This window comes from Chiroxiphia lanceolata, chromosome 5 (genome assembly GCF_009829145.1).
Source record: "Chiroxiphia lanceolata isolate bChiLan1 chromosome 5, bChiLan1.pri, whole genome shotgun sequence".
In the NCBI taxonomy this organism is placed as follows: Eukaryota; Metazoa; Chordata; class Aves; order Passeriformes; family Pipridae; genus Chiroxiphia; species Chiroxiphia lanceolata.
The window spans coordinates 31,364,591-31,389,836 of NC_045641.1; the positions used below are offsets into that span (position 1 = coordinate 31,364,591).

At 39.2% G+C, this 25,246-nt stretch overlaps 1 protein-coding gene across 3 annotated transcripts; it reads right to left on the reverse strand.

Moving 5' to 3' along the window:
• Positions 1-31: 31 nt before the first annotated feature.
• SLC38A4 (solute carrier family 38 member 4) lies at positions 32-21,405 on the reverse strand. 3 transcript variants are annotated; one of them, XM_032689060.1, is made up of 16 exons: positions 21,295-21,405; positions 17,817-18,039; positions 16,969-17,047; positions 15,976-16,091; positions 12,868-12,941; positions 12,651-12,743; positions 11,168-11,249; positions 10,994-11,076; positions 10,824-10,882; positions 10,140-10,418; positions 9,936-10,015; positions 8,746-8,846; positions 7,653-7,777; positions 4,910-5,054; positions 4,007-4,104; positions 32-2,585 (listed from the first exon to the last, which is right to left on the reverse strand). In XM_032689060.1, the coding sequence occupies exons 2-16, from the start codon at positions 17,933-17,935 to the stop codon at positions 2,484-2,486; spliced, it is 1,635 nt and encodes a 544-aa protein (XP_032544951.1). In that variant the 5' UTR covers positions 17,936-18,039; positions 21,295-21,405; the 3' UTR covers positions 32-2,483. The 3 variants fall into 3 exon arrangements, with proteins under 3 accessions (XP_032544951.1, XP_032544952.1, XP_032544950.1); XM_032689061.1 differs by having other exon boundaries at positions 16,969-17,042; positions 17,817-18,044; XM_032689059.1 differs by having other exon boundaries at positions 17,817-18,044.
• Positions 21,406-25,246: the final 3,841 nt, after the last annotated feature.

Below are 25,246 nucleotides of genomic sequence, written 5' to 3' on the forward strand. Positions count from 1 at the left end.
GTAGCATAAAACAGAATAAAAAAAACTACAGTATTTGAAAAATTAATTTATTATACATCCACAGATGGTTTTGTAATAAAAATCCTCACCAGGCCTATTGTTAACAATACAAAACGAATAAGAAATGCCAATATCCACCATTTGCAGAAGTGCTAATAAGTTAGTGAGCAATAGTGCCCTTACTTTCAGTGTGCACTGTGGCTGCATATCAATGTGACCAATGTATTTTAACTTGAAAACTTGACATTTTACAACCTCTCTACCTCTGTTTTGGACAGTGACAGTTTTGTGCCATAAAAACACAGTGAGTTATGCCATTGTTCCATGGTTCTTCTGTTATTTTTCTTGAGGTCATCTGTGTTTTCGGTGGGCTACATGAATTCCTAAGTCTCTACATGCAGTTGCAGTCATGATCCGTGCTTTTACTCTGATACAAAGATGCAGTTACAATTTCATACATATAACTCCCAGTAATGGTATCAGGAAGAGAAGTGTGATATTGTGTTACTATTAACTCCAGTCCATGTTAAAGGCATCTTCAGTAGTAAAGCAGCATTATTTTTATTAGTTTGCTTAAAACAGAGGTAAATATTATTGGCACGTTTTTCTTTAAAAATGCAAAGCCAGACTTAGCATTCACGAGGAAGTGTTTCCCAGTATATTAAGGATACAGTACTCAAGTGAGCATACAATACTGCCCAGAAAGGTAGCCTTTGGCATGGATATGTTTTTTCAGTTAATCTGTGAGTATACACACATTTATACGTACACACACATACAGATTTTTGTGCTAAGCCAAGGAGAGAGCAGAGACAACTTCCAAGTGCCTCATAGCCTTCTGAGTTCACAGGTGTGTACTCAACAGATTTTGAAGCTGGAAAATGAAAGCTGCAATTACATGAGCTTGGACTTATGTAAGCATGATAAAACCAAGTCTCGCTTTTCCCCTCATGTGACCTCTCTGACTGCTTTTCCCTGGTGTGTACAGAGAGCATATGTAGTGAGTACTCCACAGCATAGCCCAAAACATGGTCCGAGTGTTAATTAAGCATCCATATAACACAGAACATAACCTTTTTTTTCTGTCTTGCGCAGCTGCCTAGCATGATACACTCGAGATTGTCAGCAATGTGGTTTCTTTTGCATACCTTAATTACATATGATGTTGCTGAATGCTAGTGTATGTATAGGCAAGCTAAGGTACAGCAATCTAGCAAGTTATCCAAATTTTTGGTGTACAATGGCAATACAGAACTTTAAGTAACATATTAAAAATTCTCCAGAGGAAAACATCTTGCAATTTATTGTAACATAAGTAGCATACACCTGAATGTGTTTTTACACAGGTAACAGTTAGGTGACTTGCTACAGGTATATTTTATACAATGGTGAATAAAAATGAACCTTTTACAAACCCACCAATTAAATATGTTTTCTTCAAAACAATATTAAGTGTGTGGCTATGAAAACAACGTGACACATAAAAAAAATTCAAAAATCATTTACCATAGGGTAATATTTTTATGACTGGAGGAAAACAAAAAATTATGTACATAAATACATATATTTTTATGTATAGCAAATTACAGTTTCCTGCACTGAACATTTATCAAATATACAAGTACTGAACAATACTGGATAGGGTGCTTTGCCACACCTTGTGGTCTCTTTAAATTCCTGTGAGAGTGGAAGACATGTTTCTACAGAGGATACAACTTGTTCAGTGATGCAAGCTCACACAACAATTAAAAAAGTAAAGAAAAGAAAAACCTACAGCAGAAATGTCTGATGTTCCCAGCACAGGCATCTTTAACAACAAAATGAAAATGTTCAGCTGTTCTTCAAGCACATGTTCCAACACAGAATCTGTGTCGGAGAGCTTTATTCTGTACGACGAGACATCACCTGTCAACAGCGATGCATTTGGACAACAAATCTAATGCTCAGCCTTGTCCACTAGCTTGTCAAAGCCGTCATGTTTCTGATAGGCAGATTGGTCTATCAGGCAGTGAGGAGTCACTTTTCAGACCCCCTACGGAAACTGTATCCTTTCTCTTGGACTTGGGCAGCCACTCCCATGAGCTTCAGATCGAGAACAAGGCACTATCTGGTTTTCTGGCCATTACCTTTCCAAGGCTCTAGGAACTGTGGTTATGATCATGATGTGAGATTTTGAAAGGGGCAACACCAAGCTATTTTTGAAGACTATGTACAAAGTTATTTTGGTACTGAAAATAGGAAGCATTCACACCACACATTTCATTTCACCTGGCCAGAAATGCTAAGCTCAGGTTTCTAATGCATAAATAATGATCCTTATTGAAAAGGATGACAAAGACTCCATTGGGTTCTTGTGACCTTACCAGAAACTGTTTTCAAAGTACTGCAGTTACTAGCTAGGAATAACAATCCCATTTAGATGTTTTTCAGAGCACACAATACAAATATTTATGTTATAAAAAGCACTTGGTTGTCTCCACAGGTTAGTGATGTCTGGAACTTGGGGGATTGTAAATCCAGTCCATTACTATAAGAGTCATACTCACAACCATGAAGATTATGCCAACTATGAGAAAGATCAGAGCCTGCAATTCGAAAATAAAATTTTATTAGTAAAACAAGTGACTGAGCAGGCTGTAGCTCACAGACTGTCCCACTGGAGCCACATTTATATAACACCCAGGGCCTGAGTTTGGGTCATTCTCTGTGACTAAAACTCAAATAATGTCATACAGGGCTACATGAATCAGAGTTAGTCCTGTGTGAATTTCAGTCCAAGAGATTCAGGCTTTACAAGGCTAGATCTGAAGACAACCCATTTTGCTACTGTGAACAATAATACAGAACATAATACAGGAACAGCTTTTTTTTTCTTTAAAAATTGGTGAATTTTCAATAAATGATCATAGTCTCTGACAATAAGAACAGCTTCAGAGTTAATCCATTTTATCCTTATTAGCCAATCAGGTAAGTCCATATCTCTTATCTAAAGGTATTTCTGTGCATATTCAAGTGATTTAGGTGTTTGTAGTCGCTCTCTGCTTTATTGGAACTTTAGTTTACCATAATCTGTCCACACTTCACGTTATTCTGCCTTGCAGCACAAAGATGAATATTGTATGTAATCTCAGTGCAGGGTGTGAAATTCTAGATATGCCTAACATACAGCAACATGAAGAGTAAACAAGGAGACATGAAAAAATATTCACAGTCTCTCTAGAATAACAAGCTCCAAAAGTCATGGTAGAAATAATTTCACCATAAAAAACGTCTTCTTTTATATTTGCAGTATGTATTGGTTAACTTCCATATTTTTTGTGAACATGTATATAGATATATATACGCTCATCTGTTTACATTATGTTCCTGCATATATATTTCACTAATAACCTTTCTGATTAAATTTTCAAAGAACATTTCCTTGGTGATAGTTAAATATGCATACAGTTATTGATGTTCAGGATGAAAGGTACTGCTGTGGTAGTCCAGCATGACATATAGACACATTCTCTGCATAAATGATAGACCTTTATATATGTCTTCTGTAGGTGTATGGATCTGTCTCAGAGGGGAAATCACTATTACTTATTTATCTCTGTAGTACAATTTCCCTCTTAACCTTGACCTCAAATCTTCCTGTTAATCCACAGCTGGCCTTCTAACATGAACCAACAGCTCCTTATACACTTACGTAGTCTTGGTGCTATTTATGCAAATGCAGATGTTAACTAGACCTTAGATTGGATTAAATAAATGCGTTTCTATAGTTGTTAAGAGACACTTTATCCTAAACACTTAGTGTTGTGTATCAGGTATAGTAGGGCACAAAAGGCTTCAGCTCCTGAAATCTGTGGTGAATCATACTGTCCAACCTATATGCTAGCATAAATGATAGCATTTATGAGCAACTGCCACATGTTGCAAGTCAAAGGTCTGTGTACTTGTGACCAGTGGAAAGCACACACCCTCCCACACTTCTTTTTGCAATTGCTGCCAGGTCTCTTACCCCAATCTTCTGGGGAGACCTTAAGGGTTCCTTCTCAACAAGACGCAGGTAGAAGGCACCAGGGAGGATGAAAATCAACATCGTAGCAGAAGAGGCTCCTGGAAGAGAGAGAAGAGCTGAGTACTGCACCATCTGTCAGAAAAGCATTGTGGTGCACCTGCAAAAGAGAGCATGTGGGAAGGCAGCTGCTCTTCCAAGCCCAGCTGCACAAAATGTTCGCTCTGTAGACAGAATTCATGGAGAGCTGTAGATGTCTAAACACTTATTTGAGTGCTCAGGGCCTGAGGAGACACTTGTTACTGAGAGGATTTTTTCAAACTGTGCCTAGGAAGTGCCTACTCCTCTCTGCTCAGCGGAGCCCAGTATGGTGGCCCAGGCACAGCAGGCTGGGAGGAGCAAACCAGCTGCAGAAAGCCCATGGAGGTGTCTTTCTCAAGGACATCTGCATCCATGAGTTTTCAAGCAGCTCAGAGCACAGAGGTTCTTCATGTGCTTCTTTGGTCAGAGGCCAAAATTGACCAAAAGAAAGAGGTACCGAGAGAACTGTGAATGTCAAAATAAATGTGTCACTTATGCAACAGTTTGGAAGTCAATACATTTTATTCAGCCTACAGGTACTTGAAAACCAAAGGTGATTTCCCACTCCTCCACATACATTGAACGACCTTGTTGTCAAAATGGGGATTCCTTACCCATTTTCATACCAGGATTATTGGATTCCTTGCGCCACATGCAAGGTAGTAACAAAATTGGATACCCTTTAGCTTCGTGTTTGGGAATTAAATCCCTTTTAACTTTAATCTGTGTTTATAGTAGTATGCTGTAAGACCCAAACTGAGGCTGTCATTCAGTCCATGAATGTAAATATGTAAAAAGAATTAACAAAGTGTTTATGAAACCTACCAATAAATCCAAAGATGTCTTTAATAGTTGGAACAAAAATTACAAGCAGGTTATTAAAAGCCAGAATTACTGCTGCAACCAGGAAATGTCTTATCCAGCTGAATGGCCTTCTGGGAAACAGCAACGCACTGATAGATGAACGGATCTGCAAGATGAAAACCAGTGGGAAAAGTAAAACAATTAATTTTTCTTTGCTTTTCACTTTTAAAAATGATCTATATTAAGTACTTTTGCAGTGAGAAATTCTGACTGAAAAAATGTGTTTTCAGTCTTTGATTCCCGTAATGTAGTCTCACTCTGATGTAGGTTTTTGAGAACTGGGTTCACGGTTTAATGCAGAAACTCAAATATTTGCAGTGTAGAAGAAAATCAAGTAAATAGGGTGTAAAATCAGGGACATGAAATCTGTTCAACTGAAAGATGCTAATATCAGCAAAAAAACCCCCAAAGTACCCCCCACTATGAATACTGATCAGTAGGCAAAAAATGCATGTGTGAAATAGGAGTTGCTGTATTCTTGTACCAGATCCCTCTCAAAATCCCACAGGAGTTCTATCATTTACTTTTCTGAGAGAAAGAGGAAGCTGGTGTTTTACTTTCATCAAATATATACATACACACATCTGAAAATAAAAGCATATTTTTCAATGTCACTTGGAAATTATAAACCTAAAAGCTGTTGCAGAGGATCCTTTTTGCTCCACTGACTTTCTCATACAACACAGAATTTTTTTGCTTTTTCATCATAAAAGGTGGTAAGTAGGAAAAAGGTCAAAAGCAAATCCATTTGGTGGCTGGAGATAGTGTTACTCTCAAGTACCGTGATTGACTTAAAATTTGAAATGTAGAAATTGAACAACAATATTTTTACACTGTAAAAAAGCTCTAAACCCACTTCTGTTTCATTCTTTTAAAGTAACATACAACTGTAGAACTGTTTCTGGGTGAGTTTGGCAGCTGAATAAATGTATGGGGTTCTATCAGACTTGAAGTCCATCACTTGGAAACACAGCATGAATTTTGTATTTTATGTTTTTCAGGTTGATGTGAGCCAATATTAGGAAGAGGGAAGCAGATTGCAAATATTTTTTCCTGCCCCTGAGTTGGTGTAAAACAGCTTTATTGCAGCAAAAAACTGCTGCCTGCATTTCTGTGCACTTACTCTTAGCATCTTGTCCATTATACCTTCTGTGATGTAGTCCTTAAAGAGGATTTATCAATTGTAAGTTTTACAGTGACTAATGGTACGTAGCTCCATAGTTAATTAATTTTTTTTTTAACAATGAAATGAATTTTTTTTAAAGAAAAAACTCTGACTACTTTGAGAAAATACAAATGCAGTAATTCATTAAAAAAAGAGTTGTTACAATTATATTGCTTATTTGGAGTAATAATATCTGCTGTGCTGGCTGTCCAAATAGGCTGTGTAAATCTCTTTGATATTCTGGCTTGCAAGAAAATGATATTTTCTCAGAAGTCCTCTTAATAGAAAAATTAGTGCTGTGGTATGTAAAAGTTAGGACTTCACACACTATTCAGATATAAAAATGATTTTACAGAAAGTTAAAAGAAAAAATGCTACATCTGACAGGCAGAGGCTTTTGCAATGCCCTTAGCTTGTTTTCCCATGAAGAGCAACCAGTTTGTTAAGACTAATTTAAACATTTAGCCACTGGTTTAAACATGACATTTAAGGCAGAACACTGGCGTTCTCCAAGCTACAAGAACTGATCACTCTGGGTCCTTTATACCAGACCTTTCTTTTTGATTGACAACATTGAACAGTGATCACTGCTCTAAGGCATTTGTCAGCAAGCCTGGAAAGAGTATCTACACAGAGCATGCATTGCATCCAGGACAACAGAGCAACAGGACCCCAGGGTTACTGCTCTCATCAGATGGGAACCCTATGGTGTGATGTGGATTGCTGGGACCCCTCTGGCAGCATGATGCTGGGCTTGTACGTGCCATACAAATGACACACCAGCCTTCCAAAACCTAATCACCAGGATCAGCTGTTTTCTCCTCTGCTGCATAGCAGCTCAGAGAAGGCATGGCAGACAGTCTTATGCATTCAGGAGCCTAGAGGTCTGCTCTTCAGGGGAGATTGATCCCTGAGGAGGCTCAGACCCTCTTCAGAGCAGTTTGTTTACCTATGTCTTTCTGTCCCTGCTACTGTGGATATTTTGTTTTTCCTTGTGAAGAGAACACAGAAGCTCCAAACCTTGCTCAGACAACTGACTATATGTCTGAGTCTTGTATGCCTCTGTGTTCTGGTATTTAGCTTCCTCCGCTGTCCATAGACTGAAGCATGTAAGGTGAACAGAGACCTCTGTCCCTCTGCTTTGGCAGCTGGATCTGGGAGTCCTGCACAATGTGTGACCTGAGATTCACATGTCTGTCCTGAGTTTGGATGCTATAGTAGGTGCCTATGTCTCTATTAGGAAATCTCGTAAGTGGTTTCAGTATATCTCCGTCTTTGGTACTTAGCGCTGCTCTGATAAATATAGTACCGAAAGAGCCAGAGGGACAGAGAAGTCATTCCTGATTTACTTATAAAGACTAATTTATTTCAGTCTTTCAGATTTTGCAACCCAAACTGCCTAAGGTCCATGCCTAAGACCATTCTAAGTAAAAACTCAGGCTTATTTTTCTTCAATGTTAAAATCTGCTTGTGCTGAGCACATACAATCAGTGCATATGGGCTAGCCCTGCTTTCAGCTTAAGCAACTGTGTTACTTACAGGGAAAAGGACAAGGGGCACAGTCAGGGTTACAGCCACCAGCACTGCCAGACGAACTGACAGCAAGAGGGTGTCGAAGGTGTACACTTTAGTGTATGTATGAAGTAGCTCATCTTCAACTTCTCCTGCAAAAAGGAAACAGAAAGGAGCTAAATCACTTAAGCAATAGCTGAACATGCAAAAGGATCTTTGTACTGCAGCCAGATAAGATTAGCTTTAGCCCAGCCGCTGTCATTAGATACATGTTATGGGCTAGACACGAAAGAGGAATTTTCCCACTGTGACTGATACAAGCCCATCATTCACAGATGATGAGGGTAATACAGCTCTGAGGTGATGCTTTGTACTCTAGTATCTTTGGGATGACTTTGAGAAAGAGATTAAGTGGATGTAGAACCTGAATTTAAAATAATTTCTGTGATATGAAATATGAAACAACTGAACTGGTGACCTCCCTTTGACCTCCACCCACATGTCCCAGCTCTCAGACAGAGCTCTCTTGGCCTAGCAATAGGGAGAAGATTGTGCTGTATCATTAATTTCTTTGCTGCATGGAGGAACTAACAAGCTAAAAAGAAGTGGCGTTTGCATAAAATGGTGTGCTAATAGAGGGGCTTCTCTGTTTGCCTTTCGGTTAGTCTAGCTCGTCCATATTTTTTTACACTAGAATGATTTGCACCTGTTTTTCAGCATAGATGAAGCTGAACTAGTGGTGTCAGAGCCAGGTTGGGTAGCACTTAATAGTGTCATGTAAAACTGTTGAGCTCTAGAGTATTTTTAGTCCAATCACTCTTGGCCTTTGCCAAGAGCCAAGTTTACAGCAGCTTCTTGTCTGAGTTCACAAAGCCAAGAGATATGCAACTGGTCCCCCTAGTAGATGCCTCTGAGTCTCTCACAGGTGAGGTGGTCTGACAGCTGGAGAAGTGCCACAGATCATTCAAGAGATTACACACTGCATAGTATAATTGAATGTTGCTTACACTTGGATTTGGGCCCATAAAAATACATTAATACTTGGACTTCTGAGATAGAACCAGCTCACCTGCTTTAAAATGACAGGGAAAATTCTGCAGAGAACTGGGTTTTGACCTACCGTAGAAGGTAAGGTATCCAAAGAGGGCAGCCAGAAGATACATGATAAGCATGCCAGTGATGGAGATATTTGAGATATTCTGCATTCGCTTTCGGGAGCGACTGAAGTACAAAAGAAAGAGAGTAACAGTCCTATAAAGCCTCTATTTGTACAAGAAGTACTCAGAAGTATCTTAGCTCTCTGACATATCCTCCCTGGCTAGTAAGTTCATAGCAACTATATTGGTTACCCAGAGCTGTTGATACTTTACAGCTCTGTGTAGAGCATCATAGACTTATAAAAAGTGTGTTGAAACTCCATTTCTATTGCTTTCTCACTCACAACATAACACATGCCACAATATTTTGTATATCATTATTTATTAACTATCAATCTCAAATGGTGCATTTTAAATAAAAAAAATGGAGGGGCTAAAATTACAGGACTGATAGTAAGAATAGACAAGAGCTCTTAGCCAGCTCTATATGAACATACCCTTATATCTACATAGGGCTGTTCTGCAGGTTCAAGAACCCCTTGCAGGTCAAATCCTTTCTTCATAAATCCTTTGGTTAAAGACAATCTTCATCTTATAGGACCTGGAAGCATGTTTCAAGTTATCTGTGGATTTTTATTGCTTCTGAGGTTAAACCTGCTGAAATGGGAGGTAATGATTCATAGCCTCCTTGAATTTTGCAGCACACCCTTCTGTAATGTATTTTTTGCTGTTCAACAAATACCTTTGATTAGTGCTTCCCACCTATCAACTCTGTGCTGATTTAAGCAAGTGTATTTGATTTTTGATATTTCTTAAGCAAATCAGGCTGGGTGGAGAGATTATGTAAGACACCCAAACCAATGGCACCCCAAGAAACTGTAAGAGTAAGTAGCAATTGACCCAGAACTCATTAAAATATTATTAGAAACAAGAATTATCTCCTTCAGTGCAACCAAGTTCCCCAGTTTATTTCACATCCTTTAAAGAACTGTCCAGATTCCTCCTCTCCTAAGTAAATATTGATCAATGCAATGGTTCTCTGTCACCAATATCTGACTATAAGGTCAAAGCAAAGCCAATGTCTGCTTTCTATGGTAAGCAATAAACCATTATCATGTGGGTGTTTATACACCTGCATTCAAGAGGTAGCACGTAGAAAATGATTTCTAGCTGTGGTTAACTGGAAGTATTGGACAAAATTTAAGAACCTTACTCTTTTAGTTCACTGTATATTGGTAGCACCTCAGGGTGGCATACGAATGCAAATGCCAGGATGGGTATTGCATAGGCAGTCTGTAAAATAAAGCTCCCATTAGTAAGAATGGTCATGGCTGTACCTCTGACTTTTGGCAGCCAGCAATTTAGCTGTAGTACAGTTAAAGTGGTTAAATGGTTAAAGACAAAGAATCTCCCTTACCCGTGAATTGAACACAAAGTATTTTGGCTGACACTTGTCACTATTGTCGCTGTGTGCTTCATATTCTACGCTGCTTTTGGGGGAGGTATCTTTTGGTTCCTCAAGGCCTGGCAAGTGCCCAGCTGTGTTGTCCATCATGAAATTCACACCAGAACCAAGTGACTCATTTGGTAACATGATCAGGTGCATTAGCACTGTGTTATTGGTGGTGGTCCAGTTTTCAACCCCATGGTCCATGATGGGGAGAGGACAGGGTATTTGGGATTTCTTGAAGATTACCTACAAAAGAGTAGACTATGTCATCAGAAGAGTACCACTGTAGGTGATTACATACTTGGGGTATTCCAACAGAAGTATAAACAGGTATACAGAAGAGAGGGGAAATAGAGAGAGCAAGCAATCAAGTGTTACCACTTCTGCTTCTCTTGCAAATATTTGTTAATTTGCCTTTGCTGTTGTCCTTTTTTTTTTTTTTTTTTTTTTTTTTTTTTTTTTTATTCTCAAGTGTTTTTTAAACTGAATTTCTTAATTCTGACTTCATTCAGCAATAGGCTTGTTGATTTGATTCACTTGCAGATGCTATTCTAACATCCACATTAAATTGTCATGGTAAGAAATATAACAGTGTTTAAGGGTTTGCAGGTTCTGTATTTGCTTAGAGACAATACCCAAACAGTCACCTACCACACTGACAAAGAAAACCATACAGGTCAGCGAAAATCCACTCGTATAACCGAGATAACCTGTGCAGTAACAAAAACAAAACAAAACAAAAAAGAAAACAGTTCAGCTACATATAAATTCACAATCCTAATAGAAATAAGAAAGGAGCTTAAGCAGTACATTAAGCTTACCTAAGGTTTTTAGAAGGGAGAGGGGAAGAATAACCAAAACTGTTACAAGTATGACGAGGTAGTTCCCATTCAGGTACCATGCTCTAAAGAGGAGGAGTAAAAATAACAACAAACATCATTGACATCAAAGTGAAAAATTTTCATCTGAGATTCAGGGTGGGAAAAGGTACCTACCCAGAATTCTCCTCAAGTTTCATAAATGCTCTGATGACTTCTGGAAGTTCATATTTAATAATAAAGAGGTAGCTTGACATTGCTGAAAAAAAAAAAAAACAAGCTAAAAAACTAAACACCTTCAGGGAAAACTGTAGTTCCAAAAAAAAGAAAAAAAGAAAAAGATTTTTGCAAAAGTAGAGAAATGAGTTTTGTTCAAATGAAAGTGTGACTAAATAAATGGTGTGCCCTTCAAATTGTTATGAACATGTCCTGAATGACATTAGAATGACATCAGAATGACATTAGAATGACATTATTGTATTAGAATACAATACAGTTACTACTGAATTAACAGTATACTCAAACCACTTAACTTTTCCTTCTACTTTTTTGTTGTAAATGTTGTTTTTCCAATAGATGCTGTCCATCCCCATTCTGTAGTAACTTAAGATGTTACTGCCTCCAGATCTCTTCAGCTATCTTATCCTCCCTATTTTCAACTTCTTTCTTCTGATAATCTCCATATATAAAGAAAACAACTAGTCGTCAAGATTCTTGATGGAAGAGTGGACTTCTATACACCTTATTTAAATGTACTTCCAAAAGGAATGCTTTTTTCAGTTATTTTATGTTTGCCACAGAGAGGTCTCTGGAGACCTATAAATCAATCTAGACAAGGACTAGATAAACAGCTATTCTTCTTTAATAGGGAAGCGTGCTTCATTCCTGAATTCAACCAATTTGATATTTAGGCTTGAGGAAGGAAAGGAAGACCATAGAATAGCAGCTTTTATGAACAAAATCCTAAAGTCTTTTGCAGTAGAGAGACATGAACTACATCTCCTAAAAGGTTTCTTCCAGGATAGTAAAAGGAAACAAGCTTTGTTGCATGAGTATGCAGTCCTATCCCTACTATTTATATTGGTAAGTAAACAGCCTCCTGTTCTCAGACAACAAAGATTACTTGATAGATGTTTCACAGGAGGTATCTTTGTAGGTGAATACATTTAAAACGTACTTTAAACACACAGCATCTTCAAGAGAACACAACCCAACTGCTATTTCAAGAAGAGAATTAAGCTGAAAAATGAACTACTGAAGAGTCTTTTATAGAGAAGACAGAACCATGTGCTGTTCCTTTTACACTGGACTAATCTTTTCTAAGTTAAAGCGGATGATTCAACTAGATGCTAAGAAGAACAGTCTGAGCTGTGCTCAATAAAGAGAAATGGTCAGTTCCTGGAGGGCAGTCAGCCAGGCCACTTTAACCATGATTGAAGCCTTTTCACTGGCCATGGAGAGATCCCAGGTAACTGTCTTTCACCAGACACTGAAGTGTCAGGTAGCTGAATCAGTGACACAAATCTCCCATGTCCTTCCTTTTTGTAATATGGTGTATGCTGTATCTGGCTCAACTCTAATGCCATTTAGCTAGGCAGAGGGGAGAAAGCACTTGTGTTTTGTAGAAAAGCATTAAAAGCTAGAAAATTCTTTCCCTTACCTCCAACGTTCTGCATTGTAACTGAAATGAAAACACCACACTTCCCAGGCCAGCCAAATGCCTTTTCTCCCAGTTTTTCATATATTAATGATCCTGAAAAAAAAGCAAAATTAAAAACAAAAAAACCCCATGAGCCACTCCATACTTGACGAATTGCATTCCAAGGTAAAATACGTGCAGCAGGGGCTCTCTATCAGCCACAGCCTGCTCCTCATACCTCCTTCTTTTGATATCTTCAGTAAGAGGTGGACCGAGTAGAGTGACAGTATTGCTACGCTGAGCAGCAAAACTCTGTAAGGCAAAGCAGAAATTAGAATCCTAAGCAGGACATCAGAGGCAGTGGATTTGAACTTACACTTGCTCATTTTCATGAGGTTAAACATATAAATAGTTTTCAGCATGTTTGTTCTATGGTCTCCCAGTGCTAAATGCAGGGATAAGTGTCAACTGTAGCTTATTTGTGAGTACAGTTGCACCTTATGCACTCCAAAAGCCTCTGAAGGCTTGTTTAAATCCAGTAAGTGCCACATCTGTACTGTTTCACAAGGACAGAATCTTGTATCTTAACAATATCCTACTAAAGTAAACAGAATTTCTATGTGAGAATCTGGTCTTTGGACTCTTACCTGCTCCTTGACCTCTCAATTTCATCTCTCCTTACTCAGAGCTGTCACCAAAAAAAACCCCCAAACCCCAAACCCAAACCAAAACCAAAACATGATTGCGAACACTTCAGTGCTGCCTCCTGGGTGGTCACTGCTTTTGGCTTCTACCATATCATTGTGAAGCAGAGTTTAGTTGCCTGTTGTGCAAGTACATTAAAAACTTTACATAATGTTAGAATATGGCATGATACTGGAAAACCTACTCTTGGAGCACTTGTAGCTAAGTCTTCTAGTCTAGTCTGCTTGAAGGTACTGGTGCCTGAATTCATTAGTTCTGATTACTGCCATGTTTCTTCCACACAACATTTGCATCCTATGTGATTTCAGCCTCTCACAAAGTGCTGGTGAAAAATGTAGCTTTGTATGACATATTCAGGGCACAATACTGTGGGCACTACATCTTATTACCATAATCATCTTGTCAGCAGCCTGCACAAGTGCTGGTGCAGAAGAGAATGTGATGATAATGGGACAGAGCTAGGAAATACAGATGTGCCTTACTCCATGGCTGAACCCACACCTTCCACCCCACTGAACATGCAGTTTGGTACAGATATGGGAGACACAGCCAAGTTCATAAATGAGTTACAATCTAAGAGCAGACCCAGGACCTGGGGCAAGGTGATGGCCCTCAGACCATCACAATTTTTTCTGAAGTTTCTCTCTTTGAGAGAGACAGACAGTGTTACAGCCTTCATGTGAGCAGGGTTGCCTGTCATGATGTGGGTTCAGGCAATATGGTAAGGGGGAGTCATGCCTGAGATCACAGTGTATCCTGCTGAGAAGGCAACCTTCTTGATCAGGGGAACCCATGGAGCGTGCTGTTCATGTTTCCATGTCCTAACACATGAGGTAGAGTAAAACAAAGTCCTCCTGGTTTCACTTGCTAAATCATACCAGACAGAAGTGACGCTCTTGTGCAAAATCTGTGCCATTGTAAACCTCCTCCACAGGAGGAATGCAATGGGAACTTCTGGAGAGCTTCTGAATTTTAGGAACCCTCCTTTTAGCTTCACCCTGTAGGACATCTTCCAGCACGAGAGCGCTTGAGCAACATGAGAACAGTAAATTACAAAAAATTTAGACAATGCTGCCAGTATCACCTAAATTAGAATTAATGTCCAGCAGTTTCCATTTAGGTAGATGGTATTTTTCTGTCCCAGTAACACTAATGTGATCTGTGAAAACAGAGGAACATCCAGCAAGTGGATACATGTCAGGGGGGAAAAAATATCCACAAAAAGTTTATGCCTTTAAATAAAACTCCTTCGTCTACCAGAAGGGAGAACGTTTTCATGCAGGAAATATGGAAATAGGACAGAAAAAAAAGCAAGTTCTGGGTGGAGATGCCCTTTTTTTGGCTGTTTAAGTCTCCATGTAGTGCTTTAGCATTACTTCCTGCTCTAGCACTGCTAACAGAGTTAATGTCATTAGGCTCATATCAGATTTTTTTTAGCCACCTAGGTGAATGAACAGAGCTTAAAAATAGCGATATTACAAAGGTAATGTTTTTTCCCCAACTAGTGAGGCTTAACATATCATAGTTTTCTTTCCAGTGATAATTCATGGACATACTAGTTAGTACAAGTGCTTAGAGAAAGCTGAAAAAAAAAGAATCCTACATTTTTCTAACCCTGATGCAGTCAATTTTAGAACCAGCTTCCATATTTGATCTGTAAATACTGTGTCTAAGACAGTAGAGTGCAGGTGTTATGAAGCACTTACCCAGAACAGTGTTTGAATATACAAATAATTTTCAGTTAAAAATTCTACTGGCAAAACAGGAGATGTTTCTTAGCAACTGGAATCTACATGTGGTATTTCAAATGCTGTTTCTCTTGTAGCTACACAGTCTTCACAAGCAGGAAGTGATATAAAAACAGCCAAACAACCTGGTTTAAAGGCTTGCTAGATTTCACTAATGTCAAACAATGGCCTAACACTATCATGCTTTATTCCAGTTTCATGGGAGGTTAAAATTAAGGCTTCAGTTAAAATTAAAACCACTTATTAAAAAAAGAAAAGAAACATTTTTTTTTTAGTCTGTCTCATTAAAATGAGCCAGAGGTTAGCCATCAATTAAAAAACTTCCCATGGCTATCTGTCACTGTCTATCAAAACCCATTCTGTATAGATACTGCCAGCCACATACCATTGCTTTCATCTGTGCACATTGTGTACAAATAGACTTGAGGGAGCAACATTAAATCTGGATAGATCTGTGAATGCATTTACATTCAAAGCGTGTTGCTATTTCAGATTATATTGAATATTCTTCTTCTATTTCTACATAGTGATTAGATAGTTGGAACAGTGTAAATATATTTATGGGTGATTTAATTCCCTTTTTGGTCTCCCATAATGAACCAGTAAGATTGCTATCTTTATTTTAGGACCAGTATACTGTTCTTTCCTTCTGTTTTCTGACTGCACAGTATCAATTCACAGTTGTTTTCCTGATACAGAAGAGGTCTAAAATACAGGGAAAAAAAGGCTTTTCAGCAGTGGTTCCTTGTGGTGAAGCTAAAATGGTTTAATTATAGATGATTTTACAAAAACTTTCAGCTAACAAAACAAGCTTAACATACCTCTCTAACCATAAAAGCTTCAGTGCCAGCTCTGTTCTTATATTCTATTTGCTTTTCTTTCTATGTACTTACATGAAAAAGATAATTCCTGTGTTGGCCATAGCATAGGAGAGCCCTAAGATGCCGCTGCCCATAATAGCATTGCTGAGGTTGAACGAGGACATTCCAAAGGAGATTCTACCTGCGTGCTGTTGGGTGCAAAACCAGAAAATGGCAATTAAATTGTATTTTACTGAGCACAACAGACTAATCATCCTCATTGTTGGATTTCCCTGTACTGCTCTCTTGATCTTTAGAGGTGGAGTTTTTCAAGGTTCCTGAGTCCACAGATGCTTGCCATCATAAGGAGTCTCTTTACCCCCGAAGACAGCTACGTTGATAGTGTTTTTTGGTTTTATATGATCAGTCCTAATAAAACCTGTAACACAACCAATAAAATAATGTCTTTCTTTTCACCAAAGTCATGAACACTGAATAAAGTTAAATCCTGAGCAGACAGGTACCCTTGTGCACACCTCAGGAACTGGTGCTGTGCTTCCACTTTCACATGGAGTTGTTTAAGGAGTGGGAGGTGCGCTAAGCATGTAATGCTCAGCATCATAAAGCCAAAACAAGAATGTCCTTTCCTTAAAGCAATGCAGCTGGATGTGTATTCATTTACACTGATGCTGCAAACAAACAATGTAAGCATGCACGCACTGAGGCCCAGATCTGTCTGGCTTTCGGAGCAACAAAGTCCCTCTGAACCAAATGTCTTTTTACAAAAATGGGTGCAGACCCACACTGGTTGAACATAGGTGAGATTACATGGGTTCTACTGAAGTTCAAGTGTGATCTCAATGATTTTTCTGATTACTTGTGAAAGAAAGACCCAGTTTTACTTGTAAGACAACAGAAAGGCTTTGTTCCACTAACTGTTAAAAAATGCTTTTATTTGAAAGCCAAAATTATGCTGATTGAGCTCCAGAGTAATTTTGTTTACTGGAAGTTTCGGAAAAAAGATTCAGGTCAATAAGATTTATTTTGTAATTATTCATTAATTCGCTAAAAATGAATAAAACTTACATATTCTTCATTATAGTCGTCCAGTTTCTTTTTACCCAGATATCCATTTGTAAGGAACTTCTGACTTTCTGCATCTTCACTAGTAAATGGATTGAACACAAAGAAAAATAAGAAAATATTAGATAAAGCTTATGATACATATTTTATTCTAGTAGTGCCTTTTGTTGTTAGTGGAAACTTTCCTTTGACATTGCCATAAATATTTAAAAATCCTTCAGAAAAACACTCTGTTCTCCTGTAAGTTTCTCATGTCCAATGGCATGTTTAATAGATCTTTGCTTTGCCTTGGAATTTAGTTTTAAACCCAGTAATCTTCAAATTATATCTGATTGTAGATGTTGGAAAGTAGAATTCCATACAGCAGTGTGCTAAAGCTGAGCGTGTACTTCACATGGGAGTAACAAAGCACCTTGCAACTGCCCTGTTGGAGAGACGTGCTGGGGAGTGCAGCGAGCTGAGAGCTGGAAGCCAATGGCTGGTTTTGAGATGTCTTTCTTGGATCATGCAGGTGCTACTGCTATGGTGGGTTCTGCTGGATCACCTGAGGGTGGACTGTCCCTGTGGGAGAACTGAGCTGCTCAGGTTGCACTGCTCTGAGAGTGTATTAATTTATGCATGTACTATCCGACCAGAGTGGTTGAAAATTGCCAAGGGGCTGGGAGCCTGCAGAGGTCACTTCAGGTGGTGGCAAGGAGGGACCTGGGCTACCTTGGCTGTGCTGGGTGCACTGTCCTCCAGAGCATAGAATGGGGAGGGTATCACTGTGGGAAAACTGTCCCAGATGCCATTAGTGAAGCTTGTTTTTTGATTACTGCTTTCTAGCCTTAACAGAACAGTTAAATGCTTACCTCCTAATTGCAGCCTTTTCTGAATCAACCAGCTCTGTGTAGTTGTCTTCGAGGCTTTCCCCACTGTTGCTCTGGTCATCCAGCTCAATATTGACTTTTTGCAGCTCCATACGATCCATTAGAGAGGTCAGTGCTTTCCAGCACACACACTCGCTTCTTCAAGGTAAACAGCACCGTGCTGTCTGCTTGCACCTTTCTGTCATGCAGGGACTGCCAGAACACTCTGTTCTGCAAACAAAACACAATAGAACTCATTAGAATTTTCTTCAAATTAGATAAACCAGTGTGAATTGTTTGGTGTTGATTTGATCTTGATAATAGCATTAAGAGGAGAAACTGTTACAGACTGGGAAAATTCTGGGTAAGCATAGAAGTTCCCTTATATGCCAGTACTTGGCCCTCCTGTCTCCCTTAAAATGGTAAAGTGCCAGGTCAACAGATGCACAGTGGGTGTCCAGCACCTGGTAAAAATACAAAGCCAGCAGAAAATTATTTCCTGAACTGCTTCTTTCGAATTTCTAGGGAAGGGTGATGCAGAAATGCTTGCTGTAAAAAAGGAGCATAGCAGGCTTTCCCAGTCTCGTAAGATCAATGTTGTCACAGGTTTAAATGCATTGTAGACTTGCCCCTTTCACCGGGATCTGACAGATGTGAGCATTTCTGTATGATCACTTTTTGATGACTAGGAGGTGCAGTTCTTATAGATCAGTTTCTGGTTTTCAGTGTACAAGTGTTTAATTCTTACTTGACCCTGTTAGAAAAATTCCTGTCTTTTAAAAATCACATGATGCTCAACTCTTTATTTCTGTATGGGCCAAATAAAACTGTGCAAACCAAATTTACAAAGGGAACTTCACCTCTGGGATTTCAGCAGCTGCATGTTACAGACTCTTCTGTAGATACACATGTGGATTCATTTGCTCGTAACCAGACTCAAGAAGAAAAGACTGTGTAAGAAATTTTGCAGTTTTGCAATACTTTTGCCTTCTCAAAGATATTCCTTGAGGTATTTGATACGTCCATTTCACATCTGAGGGGACACCAGTGAAGGGAGTGAGCACAGACCAGAGAGCGCATTGCTGGTAAGCTCATGGCCAGAGTTACAGGTTCCTGACCCTCTACCTGCTGCCTTGCAATCAGGCACACTGGCCAGATCCATGACATTTTTCATAAATATTACATGATAAATGCAGCTCAGCATTGCACAATAACAATATCATAAAACACTGCAACAAGTAATTCCCATGTCTGGCTCTTTGCAACACTAAATCTGCAATTATCTAATAGCCTTTTTCCTGGTTTTGCGTTTATGGGTGTATAAGTCCTGCTTGATGACCAGATTGTCTCTATCCTCTGTTACTGATCACATGCTGTTCTTAAGAACATCTACAAGCATATTTGTAGTGGCAAGATATTGGAGTGCATGTTTTTAAAGTGTAAATGTAAACTTTAAATCCAGTCCTGCAGGTTAATACTGACCCCAGGCCAGAAATTAAAGTGAAATTCATTGCTTCTTCCTAAAAGCATTCACCTAGACAAGACAACTGAAAATGGAAAGCAATATCACAAAGCATTAGGAGATTTCCTACCAGAGAGAGTGGCTGTCTCGCAGAGAGTATGCATGAGGGGATGAGTGACTCAGGGATCAAGGCAGAGCTGCTGGCACTTGCATTGCAGTGGCTGGGGGATTCTGCCCACTCAGAATATGAATAACTCCATGAGTTAGAAAAACAATAAGACCCTCTTTGCCCCCTCCCCCAAACCTTTGATGGAGCCCTAAGAACCATAGTTCCATTCACAGAACTATCTTCAAAAGCAGACACTGCCCTGTCTGAGAAGCACAGTCATTCCGATTCTTGATGCTTATTTTTAATCTGTGGTGTAAAAGTCAGGCAAACAAATCTAACTGTGCTTATCCCTGTTCTGGTAAAGTGTAAAATCTGCCCTGTGACCACTGCCTAACTCTTACTGGAGAAATGTCTTTTCCAGAAGTGGCAGTCCAAAAAATACAGGTCTTCAAAGAGGTGAGAAACAGAGGTAAAAGTAAGCAAAAAAGTTGTCAGGAGTTAAACTACACAAAGATTAAGCTGAGGATGAAAGTCTGTGCAACACAGCGAACACAATTTGGAAAGGAGAGGAAAAATTGACCGGAAATACATGTTACTGCATAAGAATCATCTGGACATTGTCCTGTCAAACATTTGCACAAGTCATCTGATTTATGGATGTCATCTCAAGAGGCTCTGGAATTACTGCATAAAGCAGTGATTTTCTGTTTTTTTTTTATTTTTATTTTTTAATATGTGAATTTCCAAAAGTCTGGTGAAAGAGCAAATTCCTCAGGTGGCAAAATTAAATCTGTTGAGAACCTGCTTTCTTGAAGTCATAACTTTTTAGAGAGAGGTTGGTAGAGCTCAAGGAGTCTACAAACTGGCCTTGCCAGAAGCTTAGCATGTAATAGTGGAGGAGAAACACCAAAGTTCATATGTTTTAGCTTCCCTGGGATTTCATGCTTTCTTCTTCTGAGTTCTGAAGTTGGTGCCTAAACATATAAGAAAAATCTCTTAGATTTACAATGTTCCTCAGACTCGGCTTCAATATAGTGATGGTTTTGCTGCCTCCTGGGGCATTTCGCTGAACAAAAAATTTTTTCTTGAGGTTTAATATTAAAATGGAAATACTTATTGCAAAAGACATTCACCTATTATTAGAGGGAAGTTATTTATCTCTGTAAGACTGATTTTCCTATTCAAGTATAAGGTACTGTTCTGCATCATTTATTAAGTAATGGTTTTCAGCAATGATTCAGAAAATGATGAAATTTTTGCCATCTGATTTCAGAATGTTATTGATTCCTGTCCAGTCTGCAGTTAGGACACTAAGAGAATAGGCAAATAAGGCTGGGTCACAGATATGACTAACACTTTCATGAGTTTTGCAGTATCAGTATTTGTAATCTCCTCCATCGTATCCGATTTAGCAGATTTTGCCAGATTCTTTGTCTTCGTGACAGTGACTTTATAATATTATTGTCTATGTGGCTATTTCAAAGTGAGATGAGTGTTGTCACTGTGAAACACGCAATTAAAATGTAAAGCTTTCACAAATTCTTTTGTTTAAAGAAATGTTAGCTGAGTAAATCAAAAGCCTTGAAAAAAATTCTCAGGAGTTAGCCAAGGGCTGCAAGGGAAAGCAATCATTCATTTCTTAATTGACAAGGCAATTTTGAACACTTTTGCTGCTTCTTCTGTTTCTTAGGTTTTGATTTTCTGTACGAAAGTGAAGGCTAAATTTCATTCCTGGAGAAATACCAAAGATATTTGCCAGTGTAAATTACCATGTCAGTAAATCTTAAGGATCCCATCCTTCACATTGCACTTATATGTACAGATTAATTAAATTTCTAATTCCCAGTTTTGGAAGACGTGGCCAATCTCTGAAGTACATTGATCAAACATTGTAAAGAAAGAAAGTTTACCTCTGAGTCAAGCAGGTTCTCTTCCTCGCTTGCTAGGCAGATTATATCTTTTAGGAATTACACCTGTAAGGAAAAGTTTGCTCATGTGCAACCTAGAGCAGTTGAACAGTGATTTAAAGACAAATGGGAGTGTATAAGATGAACCAATCAACGGCTGCTACACCCCAACAACTCCCTTTGACAAACTTGCGTCAGCTCTTTTTAAAAAAGAGGGGAAAAAAAAAGAAGAAAGGTAAATCAGTTTATTGGAGCACACTGAGGGCAAACATCTCGGTTACCAGAGCTATTTGCTCTCTGAGCGTAGCACTATTACAAAACACTTGTCCACAGAGTGCTTCACCCAGGCTTGATCACACTTTCATTTCACTGTCTTGATTTTTAAATAATGTACATGCATTAAACTTGCAGTAGCACAATAGTAACAAGCTTGGAAAATAAGATCTGGGAAAAATACCTATGGGCTCCATACAGCTCTATCTCTTTGACTACAGAGATACACCTTGCACCGTCTGTCTGGGCTTGATCAGAAACGTGTGCTTTCAAATGGGCTAGTTGACCTGTGCCTTAGTTTGTCAGCTGAAATATTTACTGTAATTGGAATTATAGAGGTATATGTCGAGTAACAGATGTTATTCATTTAATGGCAATATAGGCCTGTGGAGAAGTATTTCATTACCTGTGATGTGCCTGTAATACTGTAGAATTTACCACCTTTTATCCAATTGCTTAATGACCATAATTAAAAACCACAACGAACCCTCCAGCCCTCCCTCCCATGTAGTCTTTGTGATTAAAGCCCTCAGACTGGCCTGACTGTGAAGGTCAGAGGGCAAGCGAGGGGATGTGATTTTTAATTCTTAGAGTTTCCTGTGGAGCACTCAGACTGCTTTAGCTCAGGCTCAGTGACAACCTGTGTGAACCCAACCCTGATCCACTGTGACCAGGACTTTTGCTTGCTTGCTGCCAGCACTGGCTGTGGTGTGCCAGTTTTAGAGTTCCCCCCTTCCAAAAAAATCTGAGTTCCAAGATAGACTCAGACAAATTGTTTAACAAAAATAAGCTCTGACTCCCTCAATTCTGCATTCCCATGAAAAGATGACATTGTAAGGTCCATCATGCCATATGATGCCAAAAGTAGTACAGTCCAAAGATTAAGAGGTGTAAGGTTTGAAGCTAGAGGCCCTATCTTGCTTTAAACCTAGCATATAGCTGGAAAAATGAATAAATTTTTGGGCTTAAGATTGGTTGAAGGCACTTTGAATCTGAAAGCTCCCTGTGTTTTCCGGTGCATCACCTGGTTTAATGAGGGAAACAGGCTTTCCTTCTAAGGCATATGACGTCCTTAAGGTATTAAAGTAGTTCTCAGTAGCAGTTTAGCCCCAAATTGTCCTATGCCATTGCTAGGGTGAGGGAACAGAACTATGGCAGGGGCTGGGGGAGGCAGCCCCGCCCTGCTTGAGCCTGTTTACTCTGCACACTTGAGAGGGCTGTGGGTATGGACAGCCTCCTTATTGCACTGTTGCTCATGTGGATTTTTCATGTAACAACAGGGGACAGAAAAACATTTCTTTAAACAAAGGAAAATAAGATTGCAAACCATAAAGAAAACAGCAGGGAGAGTTGGGGACAGATGTACTAACAAATCAGCAACAGCTGTGAAAATTACTTCTCATACATTTTTTTAACCTGATTAAATAAATAATAATCAAGATTATAGTTAATCTCCTTTTCAAATACCACAGATATCAATGTCTATGTCTAATATCCATCAAGCCTCAGCAGTGTGGCACAATTATCTCTGCAGCCACATCAGGATACTTAGGTGGGTCTTTCCTCACTGCATGGGGAGATGGAGTCATCAGGGTCAATGGTGCTCAGCAGTTCCCCTTTACCAGCACTTGTTGCCCCAAAGATGCCAGGCATCATAAGGTGTACAGGCAGATGGGGCTGGCAGGAACCATCCACGTGGTCATAGGCAATTTTTACTGCAGAGGAGCCAGCTGTATTAACATGGAGTTTCTTGACACTGACAGTTCTTTCTGTCTATCCCTAACTAGAAAAGCACCTCTTAATTTTCCTCAAGAAAGACTTTCAGCAGAGCAAATGTCAGTGTCCAATCTTCACACATGGTAACCTTAGGACTGCAGAGTCCTTTCTGTCTTGTCTTCAGCTTGCCTGCGTTTGATTTCACTATTTGTAAAGAAAACTTTGTATATGCCAGGATTGCTTGAAATCATGTCAGAGTTCACAGAAAAAAAAAATTTCTTTGTTTTCTGAAAAGAACAGAATTAAATTCTTGATTAGAATGTTGGAAACAGTGAACAAAAGAAAACACAGCCTTGTGATATCCATCACATCCATGCCTCTTTGTAGCTGGAACTAGCTTTCTGCGTGACATATCTCTGCCACAGACACACTGCAGTCAGAATAGCTTCTCTTACATTCAAAGAATGGCCAAGTGTGCTCTTGGCCACCTTTCCCCCTAAAGCTACTAAATAGAGCTCTTCTGTGTTAATTTGTGGGATCATGCTATAAGCTACAATAGTCACCCTCAGTGCCTATGGAACAACCTGAAGCTCACCAAGGAATGTTTTCTCAGAACCTGTTTACCCCTTCTCTGGGGAAGCCAAATCAATTGCAATTAGAACTATGATATTTGGTAGATATCATATTATACATTTCTCATCTGGTGCCTTTTGGCTACCTGTCATTCTATAGAGACAACATCTGTTGCAGTAATACGTGCCACTGTTTACAGGAGAAATTTCCAGATGTGGACTTAGGTCATGTTTCCTGCACAGAGAAGGCAGAAACAATCTTCTGTAGCTATAGGTGTGTTTCCAGTCTTCTAAAGTTGGAAGGGTGTTTCCAGAACAGATGTTTTTTGGCAAAACCTGGAGCTGTCAGTGGTGGCAGTGCCATTAGAAAGGGCTCAGTGATCCTTGCATTCCGGGTACCGCCTTCTACATTTGCCACATGAACAGGTTCTGTTTTCTGAATGCTATAATGCTCTTTAGTGAGCAAAACCTACCAGCCATTGCTCAGAGTTCTTGTCTGAGGCAAAGAGCAATAAAGGGTTGGTCTGGTTGTGTCAACTGGAGGTGCTGGCCCAGCGCTTGGTACTTCAGGTTCCCCAAACATGGGGATCACTGGGGCACTGTTAGGCGAAGTCCAGCATGTTCTGCTGCCTGCCTCTGCCACAGCTGCTGTCCCCCACACTTGAGCTGATGGTCACCCTCTGGGATCTGAGTTTGGGCAAGGCAAGTCAGGGCTGTGCTGCTGTCCCTGTAGCTGCTTTCATTGCTATGCATAGAGCACACTGAAAATGCTGGCGATATTTTACCAAAGTGCTAAGTGCACTTTTTTTCCTGTATTTTGGCCTTGTTTTTTGGAATGTGAGGTAATGTTAAATGTTCCATTAACATTTTCCTGTTTTATATAAACAGGAAATACCATTCTCACCTATAAGCTAAAAAAAAAAAAAAAGGGAATATGCCTGTTTTGTGGTAATTGCTGCTTTCATACTACCTTCCTCCTGATACAAGAGCCTTATATCTATCTGTGTTTGCTTCTTGCTCAAATACTATCTTCTGAAGTTGAAGGAGACTTTTTTGGAGCTCTTAGTTTAGTTTTCTCTCTGTACTCGTTGTCACTGTCACCGAGACAGTCTGTAGAGCAAAGCAAAGTGTATTTTGAAATTTTTTTTTGGTTGCCTGCTCTACACCAGTACACTAGAAGTCAAAGGAATCCTGGCGATGATAAATGAACTGCGTTCAAAGCACCTGATCTTACACGTACATCTATACACAGGTCCAAATCCACACTTTAAAAGAGTTAGGAAGATTTCTGCGGGGATCATTTCAGTATTATCAGACTCTTACTATGTTTTACCCTCAGAAATACCCATTAAAAATAATTTTTTATTTCACATTTTTTTAAAGTTTAAGACCAA